At 45.7% G+C, this 25599-nt stretch overlaps 1 protein-coding gene across 3 annotated transcripts in view; it reads right to left on the minus strand.

The window, feature by feature from the left end:
* The window catches only part of LOC124265931 (acidic repeat-containing protein-like), a 36469-nt gene that overhangs the window by 1256 nt on the left and 9614 nt on the right, over positions 1–25599 (minus strand). For all 3 annotated transcript variants that reach the window (XM_046700849.1, XM_046700790.1, XM_046700918.1), the window contains 3 exons: positions 24630–24750; positions 21721–21817; positions 8068–8175 (listed from right to left, as the gene is read on the minus strand). In XM_046700849.1, coding sequence (XP_046556805.1) covers positions 8068–8175; positions 21721–21817; positions 24630–24750 — 326 coding nt within the window. The remainder of the gene's footprint in view (positions 1–8067; positions 8176–21720; positions 21818–24629; positions 24751–25599) is intronic.

Raw genomic sequence — 25599 nt, forward strand, 5'->3', positions numbered from 1 at the left:
TTGATAGATTGTTAAACATAAATTCTGCAAAAAACTCACAAAAAGGGAATGATGTATTGATTATGATCAGCGTTTCATTGAGTATGTTATGTTTATTAGTTTTCAAGTTAGATTGCAATTCATCGGTCCGCTTTTGAGCCAAACGGACTGTAGATGTCGAGAGAAATAAATGTTATTTAAACTATTTATCGTGTCGTAGCAGTGGTGTGGAAATGCACGATTGTGGGTAATACTGATTTCTATTCACCTAAACTTCTAACTGTAATTACCGTCGATGAATAATCATGATACGGAAAGCCTTATTCAGACATCTATGTTTTATATTTTAGGTGTGGCTGTGGGGGCGTGTGTAGCTATGCCTTCAGGCTTAGAAAGTAAATGCTGTCAGGAAATACAACAAATAGAGCATATGTGTGACGAAGCTGAAATCCAGTGTATCACGAAACACGAACACGTCATCGTTAACAGACTCGTTTGGGACTTCCTTCTGGAATTTGCACAAGTCGACGGATCGCTAGATGACAACGAAACGATCAATGAAAAAATAAACTTCTAAGGGAATAAAGAACGGGCAATCACTTGTCATGTAGATATGAGTACTAAAGAAATAAACATACAACTTTATGGATGACAACTTCTTGTTTATTGCATAGAGCGACGTTTTGAAGTAGATTCTTACACCGTTGTCAAGCTAAAAGTGACTACAACCAAATGATGAGAAGTATTGCATATATATACATAACATGTTTTGACAAGCAGCAGATAACATGATATGTTATGACAAACAGCAAATTAACATTAGTGAGTGAGTGAGCTTAGTTTTACGCCGCTTTTAGCAATATTCCAGCAATATCACGGCGAGGGGCACCAGAAATGGCCTTCAGACGTTGTACCCATGTGGGGAATCGAACCCGTGTCTTCGGCGTGACGAGCGAAAGTTATAACCACTAGGCTACCACACCGCCCCAAATTAATATTTACAACAGCATATAATTGAACAACATTTAATAAATAACTGGAAGAGGCCAGTTCTGGAATAAGAACAACAAATAGCAATGGTGATGAAAGCAAGAAACAAAAGGGATTAAAGGGGCACTGATCCAGAGCGATTAATGTTTTGCACCAATAATCGCTTCGCTGCCACGTGGTCATTCCCTGTTCCCTCGACCTTGACGGCCACGGGGACTGTCCACCGTTGCAGACTTACTTCAACCTAAACATAGGGACAAAAAGAACGGCGGATGCCTATCAGATGTCGTTATTTTGAAATATCCATTGTTCTTGTCTGATTGTAATAAAGTATCTTGTAGGCTTTTTCTGATTTTCTGATACGTGGATAGTATGGTGACTGATCCAATTTGATTTTATTCCTGTGCTGTTGTTTTTACCTCGACATTAATCATGTCATGAAACACTGTAATGTCTATTGGCCTATGACACTGAAAACACACATTTGACTTATTTGAATCCGTAAACTAAATCAACCACACTTTATCACTGCTAGAAAAATCTGAAAATATACTTAGGTAAATAGGTACATACAATTTTTTAACTTTAGTACAAAACAAATGCTTACAAGCATATCTTATGCAACAATGAAGTTCGTGTCCTCAATACAGCATCGACCCCTAAAGTTTTTAGGCAATTAAAATTGCAGGTAATTACTACTCCCTTGCTTTAACCCATGTTTGGTGGTGTAAACCTACACCTATTTATTTGTCATTCACTTGATGGTCAGTTAATGAATTATAATAGGTATAATTAATAGTAACTCCACTCAGATTACCCGACAATGGTTCCAATTTAGCATTTTTCGTGTCAAGAGTAAATACTCAAAACAATAAAGTCCGATAATAAGGTAAATGTATTACATGCTATGTAATACGCGCATATAGTGAAGCAAGAGAAATTATTTCTATGTAATACGCGCATATAGTGAAGCAAGAGAAATTATTGCTATGTAATACGCGCATATAGTGAAGCAAGAGAAATTATTGCTATGTAATACGCGCATATAGTGAAGCAAGAGAAATTATTGCTATGTAATACGCGCATATAGTGAAGCAAGAGAAAATATTCGCTGAGTTAAAAAACAAACAAACGTCGATCAAAAGATTAACCGATAACTGATTGATTAATTGCCTTTATCTTGAAAAAGCGGATTTGTCAAAAGGTAGTGTTTATGTATGTAGATGTTACTAACGTATACCGAATACGCCCTGTCGTAAAGTGCCTGTGTAAAAACAACGCCCTTCCTTCAAAGGATTAACGTTAATTGATTGCACATTGTTGTCTAACTAAATTATTTTCAAAAGAATGGTGGACATCTTGCAAATAGTTGTCAAGTATGCTATCTTGGGTGACCAATGAGACAAAACACCTGTGTGAAAAACCTGAAACAGACACGTGACCAGTTGCGAAAGTATCACTAGTTATTACTTCTGTGAGTGGCATTAAGAAGCTGGTATGACAACAGGAACGAATTTTTAGGATAGAAAACCACTTTATTGCAAACGATGCGACGTTTCGGTGTAGATTAGCATCTACATTACTAATTAGCATCTACCCAAAAACGTCGCATCGATTGGTTTTTCATGTATAGACAACTTCGTTATTGCAATCGACGGCGTTGATGCCAATCAGTAATGTGGATGCTAATCTACACCGAAACGTCGTATCGATTGCAATAAAGAGGTTATTGCACCGACACGTGGCATCGATTGCAAAAGAAGTTGCCAATCCATAAAAAAACCGTTAGTGTTCATCAATATTTATACATTTTTTGCATATAGGGACCTTTTTCATAATTTATGGGGGGTGATGATGATTTTTATGGAGAAGCATGTACCATGTGAATGACCCCCCTAAGATTTATGTACAAAGTAAGTGACCCCCCTGCATGTCATGTACAAGGTCAATGACCCCTTCCCCTTTCCATATATTTCAAGCATAATTTTTAAATATTTTTATGTGCAAAATTGCTGACCCCCTAGAAACATGTGTTCAAAATTGCTGACCCCCTACCTCCCCATAACAAAATGTGTGACCCCCCTTAAAATCATCAAACACACACACCCCACACCCCACACCCCAAAAAAAATGAAATAAACAAAATAAAATAAATAAATAAATTATAAACTGTCCCTTAGGCTGTCAAAACATACATGGCAAGGAACAGTTTTCTATGTCAGCTGCAGATCAATGGCATATGGATCTTTTCGTGGATATTGAGACATTCATTAGTCGGTTTTAATGTTAGTATTTCTATTTTGTATTTATTAATTTTTGTAGCATGCAACAGAATCATCCCATTTCGTTTTGGGGTTTTTTGCCGTAAAGTTCGATGAGACATACACCATACACAAGGTCGCGTAGGTAATCTATATAATTGGAAATTTTAACTATAAATTGTATATTAATAATACTTATCCTAGCTCACGGTATGCACTTCTCTTCCTTACTTCGACCATGGCGTGGAAACATGCTGTGGGCAAAGTTGAACAAAATCTTCTGCCTCTCTCCCGATCCCCACCCGACCGTTCCCATTCTTGGACACGTAAATCATAACTGGAAAGCCTGCTAAGCGCTCAGGACGGTCACATGACATCCAACTGCAGTCATTCTCGTCTTGGAGCACGAAGTATTCTGTGATGTGGGGAAGGTCGGGTGGGAATCTATCGCGTGAGATAGGATAAGTATTATATATATACAATTTCTAGTTAAAATTTCCAAATTTTAAAACTTTTCCTATCTCACGGTATGCATTTATCCCACGGTTGGACGGTTGGCTGCAGATTACCCTGTGTCGAATCTAGAACAACCGTGAAGCCGCATTACACAAGGAGGCCTGGAGAAAGCACCTACTCCCGATATGCTATACTCCAGCACGTGTGATGGAATGCTTCTCACTGATGAAACCCCTTGGCTTACACAGCACAAAGACTCTAGGGAGTTGGCGGTCCCAAATCAATATGGTTTGCAGACGCAACTTTTGTTCAAGACAAAAGGACGCAGTCTGGCAAGTAAACCCTGCCTCCCCGCCATTTCGCAGAAGACAGCAGTGAATTAAAGTGTAAGACGTTAATCTAGATAGTCCCTGCTTCGAAACAATACCCCGCTGAAAGGCGGTGAAAGGGAGAACAGCCCGGTGCTCAACTGGTTTAACGTTCAGTACCAATGGATCATCCAAAGTTGAGAAAGGAACTTAGGAGCGGAACTTTTCGAAAACCCCGTAGGTATTCGGAAATCAACACATCACTGACGTAATTGCTCAGAGAGTAGAGGTCAGTAAGTGGAATGTCGACCCCCCTCTGCATGAAGTACAAGACTGGCCTCACAGTCTATAGCGTCATGGGTATGACAGTACTTTAATGCCCCAACTATGCCATGTGAGGGTGATCTATGCTAGGATAAAGTAGAACAAGACAAAAGGATAACATCAATATCTTCTGTTGAACTACAAGGTAGCATGACCATCGCGAGGAAGGCTGCACCTTCATCTGCGTTCATGGGCCAACGAAAGTTGTTGTGCTAGCACTGAAGGGCCGAACTGGTGTAAGCCCTCCACATCAGTGACGCATAGATCTCGTAGATAGTGTTAGGCAAAGATCATTCCTGACCTCCAGAAGCAACCCTCCATGATGACATTAAGAGAACAGTTGCTGTGTAGTACCATCGTTGCAACCAAGGCTCGCGTCTCGTGAGAGTTCGCAGAATCTGGTGGCTAAAGGTCATTGTAGGCGTAGGTGCATAGGATGGTTGAACGCATCCAAAGCTCAAGTGTTACACGTCAGACCTCTGCTGATGAAGCTGGAGACAATGGGATGAAAAGTCTCTTGCGTAGCCTACATCAGTCTTGAGATGCAGCAACCTACACTTGTAATGCCCTAACCAGGCAGAGTGAGAGATCCTCAATATCGTCGGACCCCAGTATCGTGGACAGTAGTGGAATGACGAAAAGTCTGTCTGGCTGTCCTGGTAAATTCTTGGCAATTAAGTCCCATCTTAGGTCAAGAAAGACTGTGCTATACCTATTCCGTTCAAAGCACACTCGGTTGACATCTAAGGCAGGAAGTTCAGAGATGCGTGCAGCGTTCTCAAGGGCCACCAGGAAAAAGGTCTTAAAAGTAATACACTCGAAATCCTTCTCCCCCAATGGCTCAGACTCATCTGAGGCGAGGTGTCTGAGGACGACCGAGTGGTCCAAGGCCAGTGGCCGGAATTTCTTAGACTGGTCAGATAGTTTAAACAACTGGAGTTTAGAGACAGTAGAGGACTTTAGCACCTGAGACTGTGGCTATTACAGTATTGATGGCTGCTAGAGCTGTGTATCGTGAATACATCGATGAATCGTTACACCACTAATGGCTGCCAGATACATAGCCAACGTGGAGCCCTTCAAGTATCTGGAAGTACGTAAGTGGTGCAGATACTCAGCAACTATCTGAAGTGAGGCTGTGATAGTGAAAGTTATGTCCTTCGTCTTGCAATAAGCCTCCATTTGTCATAGTAGTGGGCGTGTGTAGAGATATGATGAGCTGTAGTAATTGCCGTAGCCACTCGCTTCTAGTAACCATGAGTGATCAAGGATTAATGCAGATGTGTCATAGATGGAGCGCCTGTGGCAACTAATGTGGCTGTTGATGGGTACGGCGGGAAGCGGTACTGGGTTTGACTTGGCAAGTTCTAGTAGGTCGACAAACCAACTCCTGGACCTCCATGATATTAGATGCAAAGATGGTAGCCTGAGAACGCGCATATAAAGTTGAGAACAGCTCTAATTTCATAAGTAGAGAATCTACAACAGTTGGTGGCGAAATGTAAAAGTTGTAGGAGGATGTGTCAATCTCTTGAGCTAGTAGACAGTCGTCAATTTAAGCCTCAAACACCATGCCTCTGTGAAGCAGAAACTGAGTGATGTGTATCATAATTATTGGTTAAAAGCCAATCGTAGAAATATCAACCGAGAGGATCCCCATTAATAGTGGTCTGTAGAGCTGGTGTCAGTGCTGAGGGGTAGATTCGCCGAACGTATCGCTCGTCAGCGGCAATTATAATTGGTGGATAGTAGCACCAGCTGAGTGATGATACAATGAAGGGATCTCCCCATGGAGAAGGAGAGGGAAATCGTCAAATATTGACTAGTGAGATTGGCCAACTCGGAGGTATGACTTGACAATACTGATACGGCTGCTGTACTTGCTTCAAAGCTGTTGCCATGACTTGCACCATCAAGTCAAAGTCCACGAGAATGTGAAGTTGTGTATCTCGAGAATAATCTCAAGACACAGATAGGTTCGGCGACAGCGATCCAGAAGTAGCTTGTGACGAATAGCAAACAGGTTCGCCGAATCGAGGATCAAGTTCGAAGGCTGAGACGCAGTGGCCAATACAAAAGGGGTTCGGTGAACGTAGATCAGTGAACGCTCAGTACGCCGAGGGTAAGTCACCGAACCAGTCATAGGCGGGATCCCCGAACTAGAAAGGACGCGGCACTGGCAGGAATTGCCAAAGTGGTAGGTATCACCATTAAACGTGACTGGGAAGGCGAAGTATGAAACACCACCACTCTATTGGGAGAATCAGCATGTCTAGTAACTGGACTATGGGTAGGATGGAATAAACGTTGTATATTTTCACTACTATAAGAGACCGAAAGATTGTCTAAAAAATCCTCCTGCAGAGATGGTGAAGAACGCAGAGCACACTTATAAGGACGATCCCGCTTAGAGATCCAGTTTCAATTAAAATGACAGGAAACATGCAGAAAATCAGTACTGAGCCAAGCACCATAGTCCTCTTTGATTATGTGTGTGTGTGTGTGTGTGTGTGTGTGTGTGTGTTATGTATACTACCCATCAAAAGTTTAGACTCACTTAAAGCACTCATTATATGTTCTGTCTATATATATATATGGTTACATCGATGATGAATTTCTCCACTAACTTGGGAGAACCCACTGCAAACCTTATGCAGATAAATTTCACAAGGATCATGCATTAAATTTCTGGAAAGCATGTAAAAATATCGAGTATGTGAACAGCTGCATTTTGGCATAAAGTTTTGTTAAGAATTCGCAAATTTTCACCGAGTTTCATCATTTATTGAACTCATCGTATCCCAATAGTGTAGATCGATTCTGATGCTGTTGATCACTGGATAGTCTGGTCTATACACGATTATTTACAGGTTGCCACCCTATAGCTGGAATATTGCTGAGTCTGGTGTTAAACAACAAACCAACCAACCAAACTCCACCCAAGATCGTGCACGAAGTATGAGACTCCTTGTTGCTACATACCTGTACTCACACTTGACACACTGCTAGGTGTACTTGGTGGTGATGGTGTAGTCATGACAACGGCTGATGACGGAGATGTCATTGCACCTGATCACACACGACATGCTACATACCTGTACTCACACTTGACACACTGGTGGGTGTACTTGGTGGTGATGGTGTAGTCATAACAACGGCTGATGACGGAGATGTCATTGCACCTGATCACACACATGACATGCTACATACCTGTACTCACACTTGACACACTGGTAGGTGTACTTGGTGGTGATGGTGTAGTCATGACAACGACTGATGACGGAGATGTCATTGTACCTGATCATACACATGACATGCTACATACCTGTACCCACAATTAACACAGTGCTAGGTGTACTTGGTGGTGATGGTGTAGTCATGACAACGACTGATGACGGAGATGTCATTGTACCTGATCATACACATGACATGCTACATACCTGTACCCACAATTAACACAGTGCTAGGTGTACTTGGTGGTGATGGAGTAGTCATGACAACGACTGATGATGGGGATGTCATTGTACCTGATCACACACATGACATGCTACATACCTGTACCCATAATTAACACAGTACTAGGTGTACTTGGTGGTGCTGGAGTAGTCATGACAACGACTGATGATGGGGATGTCATTGTACCTGATCACACACATGACATGCTACATACCTGTACGCATAATTAACACAGTGCTAGGTGTACTTGGTGGTGATGGTTTAGTCATAACAACGACTGATCGCATACATACCTGTAACCACACTTGACACACTGGTAGGTGTACTTGGTGGTGATGGCGTAGTCATGACAACGGCTGATGACAGGGATGTCAGGGTAGGTCTGGTTGGCTTTCCGTGCCCTGCACAAACCAAAATCAGGATGTTCATTTGACTGAATCAATAAGGATGCGTCCCAACGAACAAATTGCGTTATAATGTTGCAATACTTATTGCAATAAATTAAAAGTTTAATGTATGCAATTTTAGAATTTTTGTGGCAATTTTATGCTAAATGATATATATATTTCACCCAATGTACAGAAAAAACAATAACATGTTGCAAAATGTATCACTTGAAACAAGGATTATCGTCTGAAGACAAGACAGTTGGAACAGGCTGCGTAAATGCAACATGCTCTGTGGAAAAATGAGGAGTATGACTTTTCCCATACAGTCAGACCACGTGCTTTTGACCCATTTGCATGTATTGAAAGAGATTCACACTGAGTTCCCCTATTTTTATTACTTGACCTATTCCATCGGTTTACAAAGAGATTCACTTTTAGTTCCCCGAATAGTACATTTTGGAACTTCACAAGTTGTTAGGTTAGTGCCTATTCCACTGGCAACAGATTGCCATATACCAACTTGGTGTTTGACTGCACCAGACACATCTTGTAATTTTGCTATCTTTTACAGTGTAAAGATGGAAGTGTATCAGTTTAAAACCTTGTACCTGTAAATCTTCATGTTGAATGGGTTAAACTTTAAATAAAGTACTGCCAAAACAATTTTATTTTCCCATTTTAAAAAACAAAATTAGTGAAATTGGGCAACATGGTCGAGGCTGAGCCAAAATGTCTTTTTGAACAAAACAAATCAAAACCTCAAAAATACAACCAGATAATCTATAGCTTACATATAGAGAGCAGAAATATATGTTTCTGACGCTTTAGCCTTATGGTGACAAGCAAAAGTCAGTCAGCCAGATGGGTAGGACAGATAAATACTCAAAACAAATTCACAACATTGTCTACAACACAAACCTGTGAAGGCCTTGCAGTTTATCATCTGCATAGATGATAGTTCCTTCTATACAAATGATACTAACATATACGTAGAATATAGTTTATTTCTACATAGATGCTTCTTTTATCTAAATATATTGTTCACACAACAGACATTAAACATCTTTACCATTTCTAGTTTTACTGCAGTATTTCACATATCTGAAACTTGTTTTAGACCAAGGCACTAATACTCTTGGAGAGGCCATTGCAGTACATGTATTTGTCATGCAGCTCCTAGGAATTAGAAGTTTACACTATACATTGTATATTTATATACTTATCCTATCTCATGTCTTGTACTCTCTCTCTTCAATGCAACCAACTGAGTGGAAACGAAAACTGTAAACCCAGTCTAGGCCTCTCCTGTCCATTCACCCGTGCACTCCATGCTGCTCCCCTTACAAGACAGTCCCAGTGTCTCCTGAGAAGCATGCAGCACGCTCCACTACCTGCTCACATTACCACCCTTCTCTCATCATCCTCATTCTTGGAGCAAAGCTGTAATCAAGGTAGTGGGGAGGCTGGGTGGGCATCCATCGCATGAGATAGGATAAGTATATAAGTATACAATTATAGTTAAAATTTCCAAATTTTTAAACTTATGCTATCTCACATCTTGGACGGCAGGCGCCGATTACCCTGAGTCAAAACAAGGCAGTGTAGACATCCGTAGATAGCGACGCACAAGTGAGGCCTGTTATGAATCCCAAGATTACATAACTCCTATGCTTGTGATGGGTTCATCCGCGGAACCCCTTAGCGTACTAAGCACAAAACTCCCAGGGAGATGGGTGCTCCCGTGTAATGTGCTTTTCCACCCCAACCTTCGTCCGAGGATGCTAGGACACAAGGACGCAACTCGACATATAAACCCTGCCTCGCCACGATTTACAGAAGGCCCCAGTGAATTAAGATCTCTTGATCTGGCCAGCCCGCTTCGAAACTGCCCCCGTGAACAACGTCGATATGAGGGCGAAAGGAGGAATGACTCGGAAAGCTCATTATTTTAACATTCAGTTCTGAACGACATCGAATGACCCTTTGTCCGGCAACTCAGCAGCAGAACGCATCGAAATCCACTGGAATTCAGTAATTCACACTTCATTGATGTAATTGCTCTGATGAGTAGAGGTCAGTAAGCATGAGTTGCGATCACCTCTTCATCGCAGTACGAAGTATGCCTCAGAGTGTATGACTAAGCCATGACCTTCAGCTGTACTGAATGCCCTAGTGTTGAACCAGGTGAGAAAGATCTAAACCCATAAAGTCGAACAAAGGATGAAGTAGGATTCAGACTTTATTCAGTATGTACAAGGAAGCGGTGAGCTACACACGGAACAAGTCCCTTGTCTTTCTGTGTCGGTGGGCCGAGGACAGCTGCTGTGCGAGCACAATTTACCAAACTGGTAAAGACCCTCGGTGTCAGAAAGGCCTCGTAGGTAGTGCGATGAGAAGACTGTATCAGACCTGCAGAAACAGCCCTCCATGATCCATGCCAAGGAAACGTTGCTATGCAATGCCATGGTGAAAGCCAACGCTCGAGTCTCGTGTGGGGTAGAGGCAGCAGGAGAGGATAGACAGGCATGAGTGTAGGCCTGACGAATCATTGAATGCATCCAAAAGGACAGGGTAGTTCGGGAAACTTCAGCTTTGGAGGCTATTGAGAGAGGGATGAACAATCGCTTCCGCAGTCTTCTACAAACTTGCGAAACAGCGAGGTAGATTCTAAGCACCTTAAGAGGACAAAGCGTCAAATCTTCAGTGTTATCCGATCCGGTTGCCATGGTAACTGGATCTTCGCAACAAACTTCCAACAGAGACCCAGAAAACCTTGCCATGCTTCTTCCACTCAAACCTCACATGATTAACATGTAATGCATAAACATCAGATATTAGGGCCGCAGTAGCCAGAGCTACGAGGAAGAAGGTCTGAAAGTGATGGTCTCAAACTCCTTCCCATGCAATGGTTTCGTAATCACTGGAGACAAGATGACGTCTATGTAGGAATCGAACGTGATCCCCCGGCAGCAGAAGAATCGCGTGATGGGCTTTGTGACTCGGGTACAGGGCCGTAGAAATTCCAAATGGAAGGACTTTCCACTGGTAATGAATTCCCTCGAACATGAAGTGCAGGTAATTGCGATGCCCTGCATGGATTGGAACATGCAGGTACACATCTTGGAGATCGAGACCGATGAGATAACCCCCTGTCTTCAGAATGGTACGAAGCAGGCTGACTGAGACCATCTAAAGGGGGGGTGTGGCTCCAGGTTGTGGGCGTTGAACAGCTTCATATTGAAGATGAGGTGGAGCTTGTCGGAATCTTTTTTCCGAACCAGAAAGATCGGGGAGTAGAAGCTGGGAGTGATGGGCGACAGACTGAGAGGTTCTACTGCATGTTTCCCTAGCAACGTACCTATGGTGGCTTGCAGAGTCAGTAGCTGGTTTGCTGGATATATTCGACGCACAGGTTCATAGGTCAGGGGTGGCGATCCGACGACAGGCATCTTGTAACCCTGAGACAGCGTCGTCAGGACAAACGGGTCATCCATTTGGGGGGTCCCAGTCTTCTACTGGGGAGTCCAAGATCAGGACGACTGGGCGGGGAAGGTCCCAGTAACACGAAAAGGTCTGGGAGTCAATGTCTCCCCGAATCGGATGTCTGGAGGAGGAACCACGCCCTGATTTCCTCCCTCTGCCACGGCCAGAGTTGGAACAAAAAATATCCCTTAGTTCTGGATTACATGGTGAGAACTGTGCCATATGACGTTGTTTGAGAGCCTCTTGGAGGTGAGTTTTCTGCAACCTTATCAAGTTGATTGAGACCTGAAAGGAAACCTGAATCAGGCTTCAGGGATCTGGCTGTTTAATAAATATTCAGGACCCCAGGGTTGGCAGGATAGTTCAACACTGTAGCAATTGTCCCAAGAGGCTTGGTTAAGTAGTCCCCTACATCTGACAGCGAGCATGTAGCCAAATAAATGCGATAATTGGTCCAATACAGTCTGGAATTGCTCCAATATCAGGCCCATGGATCCCCGGATGTAGACTTCGTCATCAGAGGCGGCATGTTCTACGGCAGCAGCTACAGCATCTACCGCAGTCAGGATACAATTAACAAGTGGTAAGGTTTGACGAACTGCAGTCTCTAAATGAGCCAATTCACGATCTTCTATAAGGAAAGGTGAGCTGCTCTGCTTTGGACACAGGGTGCCATTATCTTCATCCACGGCTGGCGCAAAGGCAAGCTTGGCGAACCCATGAACATACGCTGAACTAATGGGAGAATCTAGGGGCAGCAAAACCATCTCTGATGCGCTTGAGATTCTTGAAAGCATCCAAGGAAAATGTCAACTGAGATACACACGTGTGGGGCGGGAAGGTAATGGATGACAGATCCCGGTTGCACATATTGTACAAAGTCAAGAGGTCATCAGCCGAACTGCTTCTAGGTAGGATGTGAGTAGGATCAACCAAATCAAAACTGCCTTCCATGCTGGATTGTTCGTCTAAACACACAGGCAATGGAGAGTCCATACGTTGAACCAGAACTTCAGGCACAGGGTGGGACGGAGCAGACGTAGGATTCGGACATCTGACGTACCAGTGGGCTGGGACAACGGACGAGTCGGTGGCTGCTGCATCTAGGACCAGGCTGCTGGGATGGCCCACACCATCATATCGAAGTCACACATGGGTCGAGCTGACGAGCTGATGTATCTTGAGATGGATCCCAGGACTCAGGGAGAATGTGCGGCTGATCCAACAACGTTTGAGGGTCCACCAAATCCAACGAAGCACGAGGAAACATGGAGGGGTTAGTGGTGACTAAGGATCTGATATCAGAAGACAAAGTTGGGCCCAGATCAGAGCGGGCCTAACAGAACTGTAGCAATGGGATGATTCGACGAAAGCAGATGATCTGTCATAAGGGAAGAGTTCGTCGAATGGTGTTGATTCATCAAATGGTGTTGGTTCGTCGATTGGCATTGATACATAGAAGGCTTTCAATTCAACGAATGTGATCAATCCCGGGAGCGAGGGCGAGTCGAATAATAACGATCCCTAGAACTTTGCCAATCTGAAGAATGTGAGCGATCCCAGGAAGACGGACGATGTGTCGCAATGGCCGGAGCAACAGTCAAAGACAGGGGCTTTGGCGAACTGACGTCCACAGAAGAAACAACCAGGATGTCAAGTTGAGATACAGGTATTGCAGGTTGATGCAACGAATGGTCGGGGAGAGGGGAGATCCATCCAAAACAACTGCCAAGGCTGACGAGACGGCAATCAGGGCGGACGAGAGATGGACAAAGAAGCTTGCAGATCTTGAAACATGGAGGATTGCTGGGAGTTTGCTGAATGGTCTGTATTCGAACTAACCTGTAGAGGTTTAAGATTCTTTGAATATATTCCTCCTTGGGTACTTATAAGCATTTAAATGTCCATTTAAATTCCCTACGACAGTTGTAACAATATTTGAATAAAATATTTACAAAACAAAAACTACGCTTTGTCTTGTGAGACCATTCTTACAGGGCCTTCCGCCCCCTACAGCCAAGAGCAGGTAACTCTAGACCGTAACCTCGCACTCACTTTCCATGCTGAACTAAGTCAGACAGAATGCGGGAGGGAGGGAGGGAGATTCTCAAGGAGGAATATATTCAAAGAATCTTAAACCTCTACAGGTTAGTTCGATTCTTTTATATATTCCTCCTTGGGGTACTTATAAGCATAAGACAGACTCCTAAAGACGGATCTCAGGAGCTGCATTCTGTCTGCTTAAACACCCCGACAAGAAGTGGAATTTCCCAAGCTAATTATAGCAGAAAAGGCACACTTACCCGTCACGCGGTCCACCAAAGCCAATCAGGCGGGGCATGAGCCAGGGTCAGGGTTAAACGATGCAAATTTGTCCAGCTTAAACCTCGCTAATGCAACGAACGAGACACACCCTCCCTCCTTCCCGTAATCTACTCGAAGTGAAGATAAGGGTCCCAAGAATAAACCCAGAAACTAAAATGCCGGAATATGAACAGCAAAGTTTCCAAGGGCAGTTTAGTCTAGAGCTCTCGGTTAGAAAGCAAGAGACATGGGAATAAAACCAGCACCACATAAAACCCATCACCAAGGGAAAATGTAACAAGATTTGTAAAACCCAACACCAGTGTTAAAATTGGCAGATAATGGTTCACACAATAAAAACCTCGAAAAGCTCAATCGGCTAGAGAGGTGGAACCATGCCCACTGGAGAGAACTGACTGACCGAACCGAGCACGCCACTGGAGAGTCTGTCAAGTTGGTAATGACGGATGAACGCATTCTCGACGGCTCCAAATAGCCGCTGAGCAGATCTCCTCAATGGGCAGGGCTGCAGCGTAAGCTGTCGATGTAGCTACTGCCCTAACCGAATGAGCTTTCAACCCAACAGGCGGATACTCTGTTTGAGTATAACTCATATGTATGGCAGAGACAAGCCACCGAGAAATGGTCTGCTTGGTCGCCGGAAGACCAGCCTGAACCCCGCCATAACAACAAAACAATTGGTTACCCTTACGGGTACCCCTTTGTTCGCTTGATATAAGCCTGAAGTGTCTTTACGGACATCTAAGACGGAGCACGCCGAGAGAGGTACCGACAGGGAAGGCTGAGTGAAAGCTGGGAGCTCAATAGGCTCGCCACATGGAAGGGACTATCCTTCTTAGGACGGTAAGTCTCAGGCAGCCAATGCTAACTCTGTCTTTGTGAAAATAGTAAGCTGGATCGGGCCGACATTGCGTGAATATCGCCAACCCGCCTCGCCAGAAGTCACCGCCACAAGAAACGCCGCCTTCCACGCCAACAGCTGGAGGGAAAGAGCCGACAGATTGTGAAACAGTGGACCGACAGCCAATCAAGAACGATTGACAAGTCCCACGGGGACTAATCCGGCCGGACAACCGGACGGATTCTGTCCACACCTGCTAAAAGCGCTGTACAAGAGGGTGCTGCCCCAAGAGAGCACCGCCAACAGGAATATGAAACGCAGAAATAGCCGTAGAATATCCTCGAACAGTGGAAGCCGCTAGACCGCTTCCAACCGAGACTGGAGGAATTCTAACACACAGACTAAATCTGTAGAAAAGGGATCAAGAATCCCCTGTTGACACACCAGCAGCCAATAACAGGCCCATCTATCCTCATATTGAACGCTTGTCGAATCCCTCCGCTGAAGCCAGAATTGTGTCTGCAACTGGTGCAGGAATTCCGCCGCGATGGAGGCGCATCCCTGATAGCGCCAAGCCACCCACTGAATCCTGGGATTCGGTGGGCCCGCTCTGGGATAGGAGGTCCGGTCGAAAAGGTAATAGAACAGGAGGCTGAGCCAGAAACCTGAGAATTACCGAAACCAGCTTTGTGCCAACCAAAGGTGCCAGAAGCACAAGTAGCCGAGCTGGTTACAGCGGTCAGCTGCTTACAGGACCCTGGAAATCAGTGGTATCGGGGAACGCCCACAGTACCCTGTCCGTCCAATCTAGCTGAAAGGCGCCGTTATTAACGCATCCGATCCGAATCCGGGAGCAAAACACAGGAATCTGGTTCGCCACCCCAGACGCAAACAGATCCACCTGGAACGACCCGAACAACTGGGAGATAATCCCGAATATCTCCCGGTCGAGCATCCACTGTGGGCTAGTATACCGTGAGAGAGCATCTGCACGGACGCTGTCTACCCCGGAGATAAACAGGCAAAACCCGAATGTTGAACTGATCGCACCACAGTAGAAACTGCCACGCCTCCTGAAGGAGCCGACGGAGACACTGTGCCGCCTTTGCTTGAGAATGTAAGACATGGCCGCTTGATTGTCCATTTCTAGACGAACCACACGGCCCTGCACCAACACCGAAGCACTCGAACACCTTGGCGGACTGCTCTCAGTTCTAACACATTGATGTGTAGGTTGACCTCCCCGCTCCACCAGAGGCCGGAGGCTGAGTGCTGGCCCAGGACCCCCAACCTGTGAGGGAGCGCCCGCCTGAACTGAGAGGGAAGGTGTCGGGTGTCGAGGGGATCCCCTGGACAAATTCCCGACGTCCGGCCCACCATCGCAAGTGAGGGATTAACCACTCTGGCGCTATGAGCATAATCTCAGAGCCCCGCGAGTGGGACCACAGCTGAGCTAATGCTTGCTGAATTGGTCGCATCCTCAAACGCCAAGACGCCAAACCACGCCCACTGTCGCCGCCATGTTGCCGAAAGCAACCGAAGCCATGTTCGGGCCGACGAACGGGGACTGGAGGAACTGTAACACAGTCCTTCGACTTTGACGATGCGGTCCGAGCAAGGGAAACAATCCCTAGCTACTGTTGAATCTGGCTCCCAAGAATATCAGATCCCGCGCCGAACGAGGTCTGATTTCTTGAGATTGATAATCCAGCCCAGTGACACCAGAGTATCCAGCACGCACAGTGTGGAGGCTCTGCTTAACTGAGGCCCTAAGGCCCGTGAAGCCAATCGCCCAGGCACGGGTGACAACACCTGCCCTGAGACCTGGCTAACTGAGCTGGGATTAGCATAAGTTTGGTGAACACCCTTGGCCGTGGAGATGCCGAAGGGGAGCACGCGAAACTGGTAGCACGCCCCGTCAAGGAGAACCGGAGGTACTTCTTTGAATTCGGGTGCATTGGAACATGGAGGTATAGCGCCTTTGAGATCGATTGACGAAGCCAATCCCCTGTCTCGACGGAGGAGATCACTGACCTGAGTGTCTTCCATCCTGAAAGACGGCACCTCCAGTAATTTGTTCAGCCCTCTGAGATTCAGAATGGGTCTGAACCCTCCGCCCTTTTGGTCACGCAGGAAGTAGGTGGAATAAAACCCTCTTCTCGCTGACTCACAGGAACCACCTCGATGGTCAGCTTTGGTCAGTAAAGACTGAACCTCGGCACGGAGGACTTCCGCCTTGTCAAGGAGGGTCGGCACAGGCGTGTGCCGAACCCCGAGAAGGACGGAGGATCGCGCCTCCACTGTGGCAAATGGCCATCCCTGAGCGTGGACAGGACCCAGGGATTTGAGGTGGCTGCCTCCCACTCCCGGAGGAATAGGGACAGCCGCCGCCGACAGGGACGGTGTGGCAAGAGGCAGTGCACCCCACCGCCGGCAAGTCTCCGCCATGCGTGGAGTGGGGGCAACAAGGGCTCTGGGGAATGAATCAGTGGGAAGCCGGGCTGGCTTCCCCTTGCCCCGAAAAGACTGCTGCGCTGGAGCAGGCTTGCCCCTGCCTCTCGTGGCGCCTGCTCCGCTTTGACTGCAAAGGGCAGCCCACTTAACAACATCCTTCGCCGAGGCAGAAGGGTAAGCGGACGAGCGGGGAGGGCCGATGGCGCAGGAGCGGAGGGCTGCCCAACAAAGGCTTTGAGTCCTTAAAGGTAGAGACAGCCTCCGGCCTCCCCTTACCACCTGCAAGGCCCCAGGGAACAGGGAAGATCCCATGGTATAGGGCAATGACAGTAGAGCTTGCTGTGTGGCCGGGCTAATACCAAGGCCACAGACAGCCACAGGCGGCGCGAAGCCCATGACGGCATTCCATCATCTGGCTGGCACAGCAATCAATGCTGTCCCGAGCCAGATGCGAAAGTGTACGCCCGTTAACTGCCGCTACGAGCACCGACTCGATGAATCGGCACCGCAAGCGCTGTGGGCCACCAGCTGTCCCTGCAAAGCAGACAGGTAGGCTGAATGGACGGCTACTTTAAGTTGTTGGTCGCAAGACCGTAACATTCTTCTTCAATGACCGGTAGGCAGACTTCAGCGGCAGTGACGTATTAGCCGGAAAAGGGGAGGCGCCTGCCCTGCCTGGCCGAGGCCAGGGAAGACGAAGAAGACCCTCCTAACGCGGACTGAGGCAAAGACGCGACTCGCCCACCACTGGTGGTTCAAGAGCGCCTCCTCACCTAACTGGTACCGCCTCGCCCACGCCCGCAAATCAAAACGCCGAAATGCAGTACCAGCCAGGAGCGGATTCACCACCTCACTGACCAGTGATGGGAGAATGCGCGAGGGCGTGCCTCTGCGACCCGGTTAGGTCGAACGCCCCCGAGCCGAAACTCAGCGGGTCGGGTGCCGGGATGGGAACAGCCACCCGCGGCAGGACTTCGCGATCTTATCCCGAACCTGCCGCAGGGACGCAGGCAAAGGAGTACGGCACTCCCGCCCGATTCCACCGCCCCTTCCTCCTCCTCCATATCGACCTCGGCAGAATCCTCGCCGCCATAATCTCAGACTCCTGAGAGAACGCCGAGGAGACGCCAGAGGCAGGACCAGAAAACTCATAAGGTCAAGAGGAGCCAGGGGAAAACATCACCCTGCCGGGAGGAACCCGCGCCAGGTCGCCGAAGTCGCCCGAGAGGAACCTGCCGCGAACAGGCTTCCCGGCAACCCAGACTGGCTGCCAGGCCGAGGTATCCCCGAACTGGTCGGGCGCTTCAGGCGACCGCCAGTCGGGACACCAGGCAATGACAGGGGCAAACCTGTATCGCGGGCACCAGGCACCTGTGACAGACCAGCGATAAAGCCAGGTCGCCACCAGACGCCGAGGGTATGCCATCACCAGGGCCGGCCAGGATCAAGCCGCCCGGGGAGGCGTTGCTCCGAGCCGGCTCGGGCCGCAGCTAACCCCCAGATGTGTCAGCCCCGCTTCGACGACATCGGGCGCTGAGCTCCTTACGAACCCCGCTAACGCCGTATCAATCAAGGACTTGACTGACGACATCTGCTCCTGGAAAAACGGTTAACGAATCAACAGGAACACTTTTACAGGTGCTGAATCAAGAGGGGGTGGCGGGTACAGAGACGGAAGCAGTAGGAGATGCAGAAGGGGCATGAGTGCGTGAAGACAAAGCCGCTTTGGTTGCTTTAGCTTTTTGGGAGCCGGCTCGCGGCGTGGGAAGCGGCCCCGTGGACCCCTTTTTTTACTATGGGAGCGCTTTGGACGGGGATCCTGTGCCCAGAGATCACCCCCGCCGAAGCAGGTTGCTGTAAAACAGCGTGTCTATCCGCCTCGCCCGGAATGGTTTGGGGCAGAACATGGCACATGCCGCGACACCCCTCTTCCTCATGTTCCTTCTGCACTAAACAGCGTAAGCAGACCTCGTGGGTATCCCGCACGGGAATTGCAGCAAGGCACGGCACAGGGTTTAAACTGCAACAAGTAAAACCTGTGCAGCAATCTACCCTATACCCACATACAAATACATGTAAAAAGACGATGGGGGCGACACAACTAATGCGACAAACGTAGCATGCAGTTGACAACCTAGTACACACTGCAGCATAACTAACAACCACGGTTTTTAGCGTAATATAGAAAATGCGAGCAGTAGACATACTCTACACGCATACAAAGATACAAATAAAACCACTAAAACCACCTGTAACATTGAAAACCACATGGGAAACCAATGAACAGGAAGGTTAAGCGAAGGGACCTGTCCGCCATCTTGACACGCACTAGCGAGCCGAATCGCGACAGGTACCAAGTTACAACGAGAAATTATGAATGAAAAATTCAGAAAAACCTCCAATTCGCCCATGCAGGGAAAAAAGAGAACCATACATACAGTTGCAGTTTCTGAAACACTCATAACTCTCTTAGTCGCAAGGAAAAACCTTCTGGTATGGACCCACGTCTTGTCGGTACAACGACAGCATGGAAAGTGAGGTACGAGGTTACGGTCTAGAGTTACCTGCTCTTGGCTGTAGGGGCCGGAAGGCCCTGTAAGGGTGGTCTCACAAGACAAAACGTAGTTTTTGTTTTGTAAATATTTTATTCAAATATTGTTACAACTGTCGTAGGGAATTTAAATGGACATTTAAATGCTTATAAGTACCCCAAGGAGGAATATATAAAAAAGAATCCTCCAGCTCCGAAGTGGGGGTGACTGAACGGCAGGCGATCTTGATTAGCCTTGACGATCTTTCTTAGCCTTTTTAGCAGACGAAGGGCCAAACTCCTCAGCCTGTTTACAAGAGTCCCTGTTGGCACAGCGGCATGTACTGATCCTCCTGTAATCTGTAAAGGTGTTGTCATCCAGATGTTTACACTGCTCACACCTGTTATCCCATAAGCATAAACCAATGCAGTCAACACAAGATGTGTGCGGGTTGGACGTAGAAAATATCTTCTTACACTGGTTACGAAAGTTCCTCTTCTTGGTAGAAGAATCCGATTTCCGCATGGTGGTAAGGGAACATGAAGAAAATCTTCTTGTCTTACATAAACGTCCACACAGCAGGGCGACAAGAAAGAGTATGATGAGAGAAGGGTGGTCACGTGAGCAGGTAGTGGAGCATGCTGCATGCTTCTCAGGAGACACAGGAACTGTCTTATAAGGGGAGCAGCATGGAGTGCATGGGCAAATGGACACAAGAGGCCTAGATTGGGTTTACATTTTTAGTTTTCACTCAGTTCGTCAAATTGAAAAGAGAGAGTACAAGACGTGAGTTTGAATAAGTTTAAAAATTTGTAGTTTCAGACAAGACGTGAAACATGTAACCTGAACTACAGACTAATATCTCCAAACTTGCAACAATTAGTGAGTGAGTGTGAAAATCTTCCTCTGTTTGACTCCCACAGACATCCATAGTTGGAATCATGAATCACCTGTATAAGTGGGTTAGACTTTCTACACCTAATTGGTTTACCTTAAATACTACTCACACTTTGCTAAGGATCACAAAACTTCCCAACTTTACTTAAACATTTATAATTTGAAATTGTTTCCATTTAAAACTAGATATGGTGACCCTTCTTTAGGCAAACAGTCACTTTAGTCTAACCTTATGCACTTGATACATGAGTAACTATAAAAATGGTTTTCATGGCACCAATCAACCATTTTGCAAATCATGGAACGGGTCACTGACAAGTACACAACACCTGTCAGTAGCAGGTATGGGATCCACAAGATGCAGTGACATACTGAAATCTGGGATCCATGCTTACAATAAGCTTAGACATTTAAACCAAATTAGACCCCACATCATAGTTTTCTGTTGATTCAATGATTTGATCCTTGAAAAACGAGGATAGTTTTATGGATATACAACTTCTTTAATATAATATGAGCGAAGTTTCGGTGTAGCTACTAACACCGTTATCAAGCAAATGCCACTCAAACAAGATTTGATCCTTAGCAAAGTGTGAATAGTATACATGTACTAGGTTCCTCCAGTGTAGCTTAAACTCATGTACATTGTATGCGCAAGTGGAGTGGACCTACCATTATTTCTACTGGCAAACAAGGATAAGTTGGACCGGCACAGAGAATGTGCTTAGGAGAAGTAGGCGGTGCACGCCAATAAGAAAACCCATTTGGTTTGTGAAAGGTAGAGCAGATGTAGGATAGTGCACGTGCATTGCACGACAATGAAATTGATTCTCGCGTGTAGCTGCACACGCCTTGAGCCTTGCTTCACTCATCGCACTACACTTGATCGCGGACAACCTGGGGCCCAGTGGGCTGCACTCATACCCGGTACATGCTAATACGGGTCAATTGTCAGGTCGGTGCTCAACCTATCCTTGTTTATATAAAGTATAAAGACTCTCATGGCATGAGTGGAGGCAGGCCTACCAGTATTTCCAGTATGGCCCGTGTCCATCGTTCTTGTGGTTGAGTATCCAAGAGGCTGCATGGCACAACTCATGGATGAGGGTGTCCCTCACTCGCTCTGAGAACACAAGAAGTGCATACATACATTTTATCTTTTCACTGAAAAAAGAAGCCAAAGATATGTTCGGATTGGGTGCAAATTTATTTATTTCAAGCATCATCTTGAGCAAATTCTATTTTACTTTAAATCCCAGGCTGCAATATATGTGTTAGTAGGTGAGACTCCACAGTCCCACAGAAATACAGATAAATGGGCATACCCATTCAGGCTGTCTATCACACTGTCGTGTACTTCACCAAATAGACTTAGTGTGTGAGTGGGGTTTTAATCTGCCAGTATAGCATGGGTTGTGACTTCCTACATAGATGAAACATAGTATGGCCATGTTTGGTGCAGTCTACTTTAGTGTGGCTGGAATTGTTCCTAAAGCTGCACTAACTTAAGCATTGCCAGGAAACTCTGTAGATAACAGTCTACCAATCTTTTTATGTATGAAACTGAGAGGTGCTGAATTAGAGATTTTTGAACTTACATAGCAATGTGCATGGTTCCTGCTCCTACTGGTCCAGACAAGCCCATTGAAAAGCCATTCCATAGTTCAACATGGGCAACTGTCTCAGACACATTATACCAAATCCAAGTGGACCAGTTGTTGATTTCCCCCTTCATGTCATGCACCAGGCAGGGCAACAACAGGTACTATCTACTGCCGTCTAATGGTATGATGCAGTCAATGAGGTCAAAAGGTGGGCATGGTGGGCGAGCTGGCTAAAGCCCCAGGCTAGTGATCCAGCAAGTACCGGTATGAGGTGTCGGGGTCGAGCCCACTTGTGATCGGGTGTAAAAAACCTTGGAGTCAACTTTGTGTGCAGACTCTTTCAGTGTTGTCACAACCCCTAGTGTACAGTACACAACCCTGTGCACTTAAAAGAACCCATGAATCCGTTGGTATATGGCCAAATGGTGGCCATATGAATACGTGCAAACACCTAGTTGCAGGTACAGCAACGTGCAGTAAACTTAGACAAAGTACTGTGTCTATGTGTCCAAGTCCACCCAGCTGTGAATGGGTACCTCGTATGGATGGGAAAGCTGTAATTACTCGGTGCGCCTAGTGGCTGCAAGAGTTGTATGATCCCCAGGGAGTTGAGATTGATAATACGATGTGCCGTTGAGATTGACATCCAATGATCGAGAGAAAAACTACCAGCGCCATGAGCATGAACTAGTGCGTGAATATGTGCGCTATATACATATCCAATAATAATAATAATATTAATAAAATCTTGACCTTCTCTATGTGGAAACACTCTGTCCACAACACCATGGAGACGGCTGAATGTATTAAAGGTGAATTCTGTTCCCCACACAATTCTAAGTAATTCACACATGAAGGTCTGGGTTAGAATGAACCTTCAGTAACCCATGCTTGTTGTAAGAGGCACCTAACGGGATCAGTGGGTCAGGCTCCCTGGCTTGGTTGACGCATGTCATCGGTTCCCAATTGCGCAGATTGATACTCATGCTGTTGATCACTGGATTGTCTGGTCCAGACTTGATTATTTACAGACCGCCCCCATATAGCTGGAATATTGCTGAGTGCGGTGTAAAACTGAACTCACTCACTCCCTCACTCACTTAGTAATTCATTTAACGAAATTTACTCCTGAATTTCCCATGAATGTCAATTGTGACTTTTATGCTGTTTTTACGAATATTCCAGCGACACTAAGTGAGGGCTATCAGAAATTGCCGCCATGTGGGAAATCAAACACCAGCTTTTGGCATGACAATACATCTGCCATCAACATATCCATGAGGCTACCCCACATCGTCCCACAAGAACCAGTGCAATAAATTAAACCGGCACACATGTCTATTAATGAACATTCTAAGATGCCCAGCGGTTAGAACAATCGAAAAAAACATACATTATGAGACATTAAAGGTATAGTTTTTTGATGTCGTAACAATTGAATGACGTTATCCCGTCCCTGCGCCATTCTAGTGTGCCCCCTCGTAATCGAACCATTTTACATTACGTCACAATGTAAGCCACGTCACGATGCATGTCAGTTGTCATCGCCTCGTACAGCCTCCTACAGTAAACTACTGCGTTGCATCCCGTTTCTTGGTTTGCAGTTGCTTCACTCACCTAACATCACTGGTAGAAACAATACTGTTATGTTTTCTGACGTTTTAAATGTCTCAATTCGACTCACAAGTTTTCAGCTTACACGGTAACGCTCGCAATGTTTACATTCCCACAATGCAATCGCGTGGAATGTCGCTTGACTACTCAGCTTCGTCTGGATGTACTGATCTAAACATACGCTGGTAGTAGAAATGCGACGCTCACATGGTTTACGTTAATCACAGATGTAATTAAAATACTTTAGAGAAGATATTTAATCCGGAACGTAAACCGCCATCAAACTGTTTATCATTTGTTTTTCTGATAACGCTCGCCTTAACGAGGGGACAGACACATCAATAGAACAGCCAGCCAGTTAGCCATGTGCCAGGATTCTTAATTTAGGTCACTGACACCGCCGCTTGTTTTCTGCCTTAAATTAATCATAATTATCCTTAGAAAGTATTAAATTTGGCATCTTAGAAAGAAATACAGTTCGCTCATACCACCATGTATAGTGTAATAAAACACACTTTAAGCCCTGAACTATTATAGTTAAAGCAAGCGCAAAGCGCCCTCGTGCTTTAACTATAATAGTTCAGGGCGAAAGTGTGTTTTATTACACTATACATGGTGGTAGAGCGAACTGTATTTCTTAAGTAAGTACATGATGCTGTGAATAATGAAGGCAGCATTCCAAAATATAAGGTGAAGAGAAAAATTAATGTGTTTTACCTGCGGAATCACAGACTTTGTCGGAGAGCTCCACCTTGGCCGTGTGTCCTCTCATGTATTTGCAGTAGCCCGCAGTCTTCAGCAGGCGCTTGTTCCACGCAATGTCCAGGGACGACGGAAGCTGCAGACACAAATATATATATGATATTGTCAAAGTGAGCTGGGTTAAACTCAGAAATCATTCAGCATGTCAACACTGCGAACCAAGCTATTACATCTCACAGCTGCCAGGTAAGTATCCCGACCCTTCAGGGCCCTTATTCTTAAACATTCAAAGTTAATAATTTTTAACTTTGATCGTAGCCAATGTGTTAAGAATGGGTTTAAGAAGTTCATAGGGCTACGACCATTTCGAGAATAGCTAGCCAGGATACTAATGGACGAGCACTGGCTGCCAGTCCTACATGAGATCATATATAAGATAATGTGTATCAAAGGTACAGGCCCAGGTTACCTGCATGACTTCATTGTTCCATGCAAACCAAACCACTTTGATCTCAGGAAAGCCATCTCGTGAATATCCCAGTAGTGAATACATTCTCATCTGTAGCATCACTTGTATGGAACCAGCTCCCATTTGAGCTAAAAAATTCTCTACTCTATTTTCAAAGCACTTCTCAAGCACTCACCTCTCCTATGATGCCTTCTATGAAACTTCCAAAACAACATTACCCCAATCACTTAGGTCACTGAGAGTAAATCGTCTAGATTTGAACAATGTCTTTAGAAAACTTAAATCCCTTAGGGCAGTGAGAGTAAATCGTCTAGATTTTAACAATATCTTTGGAAAACTTAAATCCCTTAGGACAGTGAGAGTAAATCGTCTAGATTTTAACAATATCTTTGGAAAACTTAAATCCATTAGGGCAGTGAGAGTAAATCGTCTAGATTTTAACAATATCTTTGGAAAACTTAAATCCATTAGGGCAGTGAGAGTAAATCGTCTAGATTTTAACAATATCTTTGGAAA

Source organism: Haliotis rubra, unplaced genomic scaffold, assembly GCF_003918875.1.
Source record: "Haliotis rubra isolate DU_JTF1 unplaced genomic scaffold, ASM391887v1 Scf1, whole genome shotgun sequence".
NCBI classification, from domain to species: Eukaryota; Metazoa; Mollusca; class Gastropoda; order Lepetellida; family Haliotidae; genus Haliotis; species Haliotis rubra.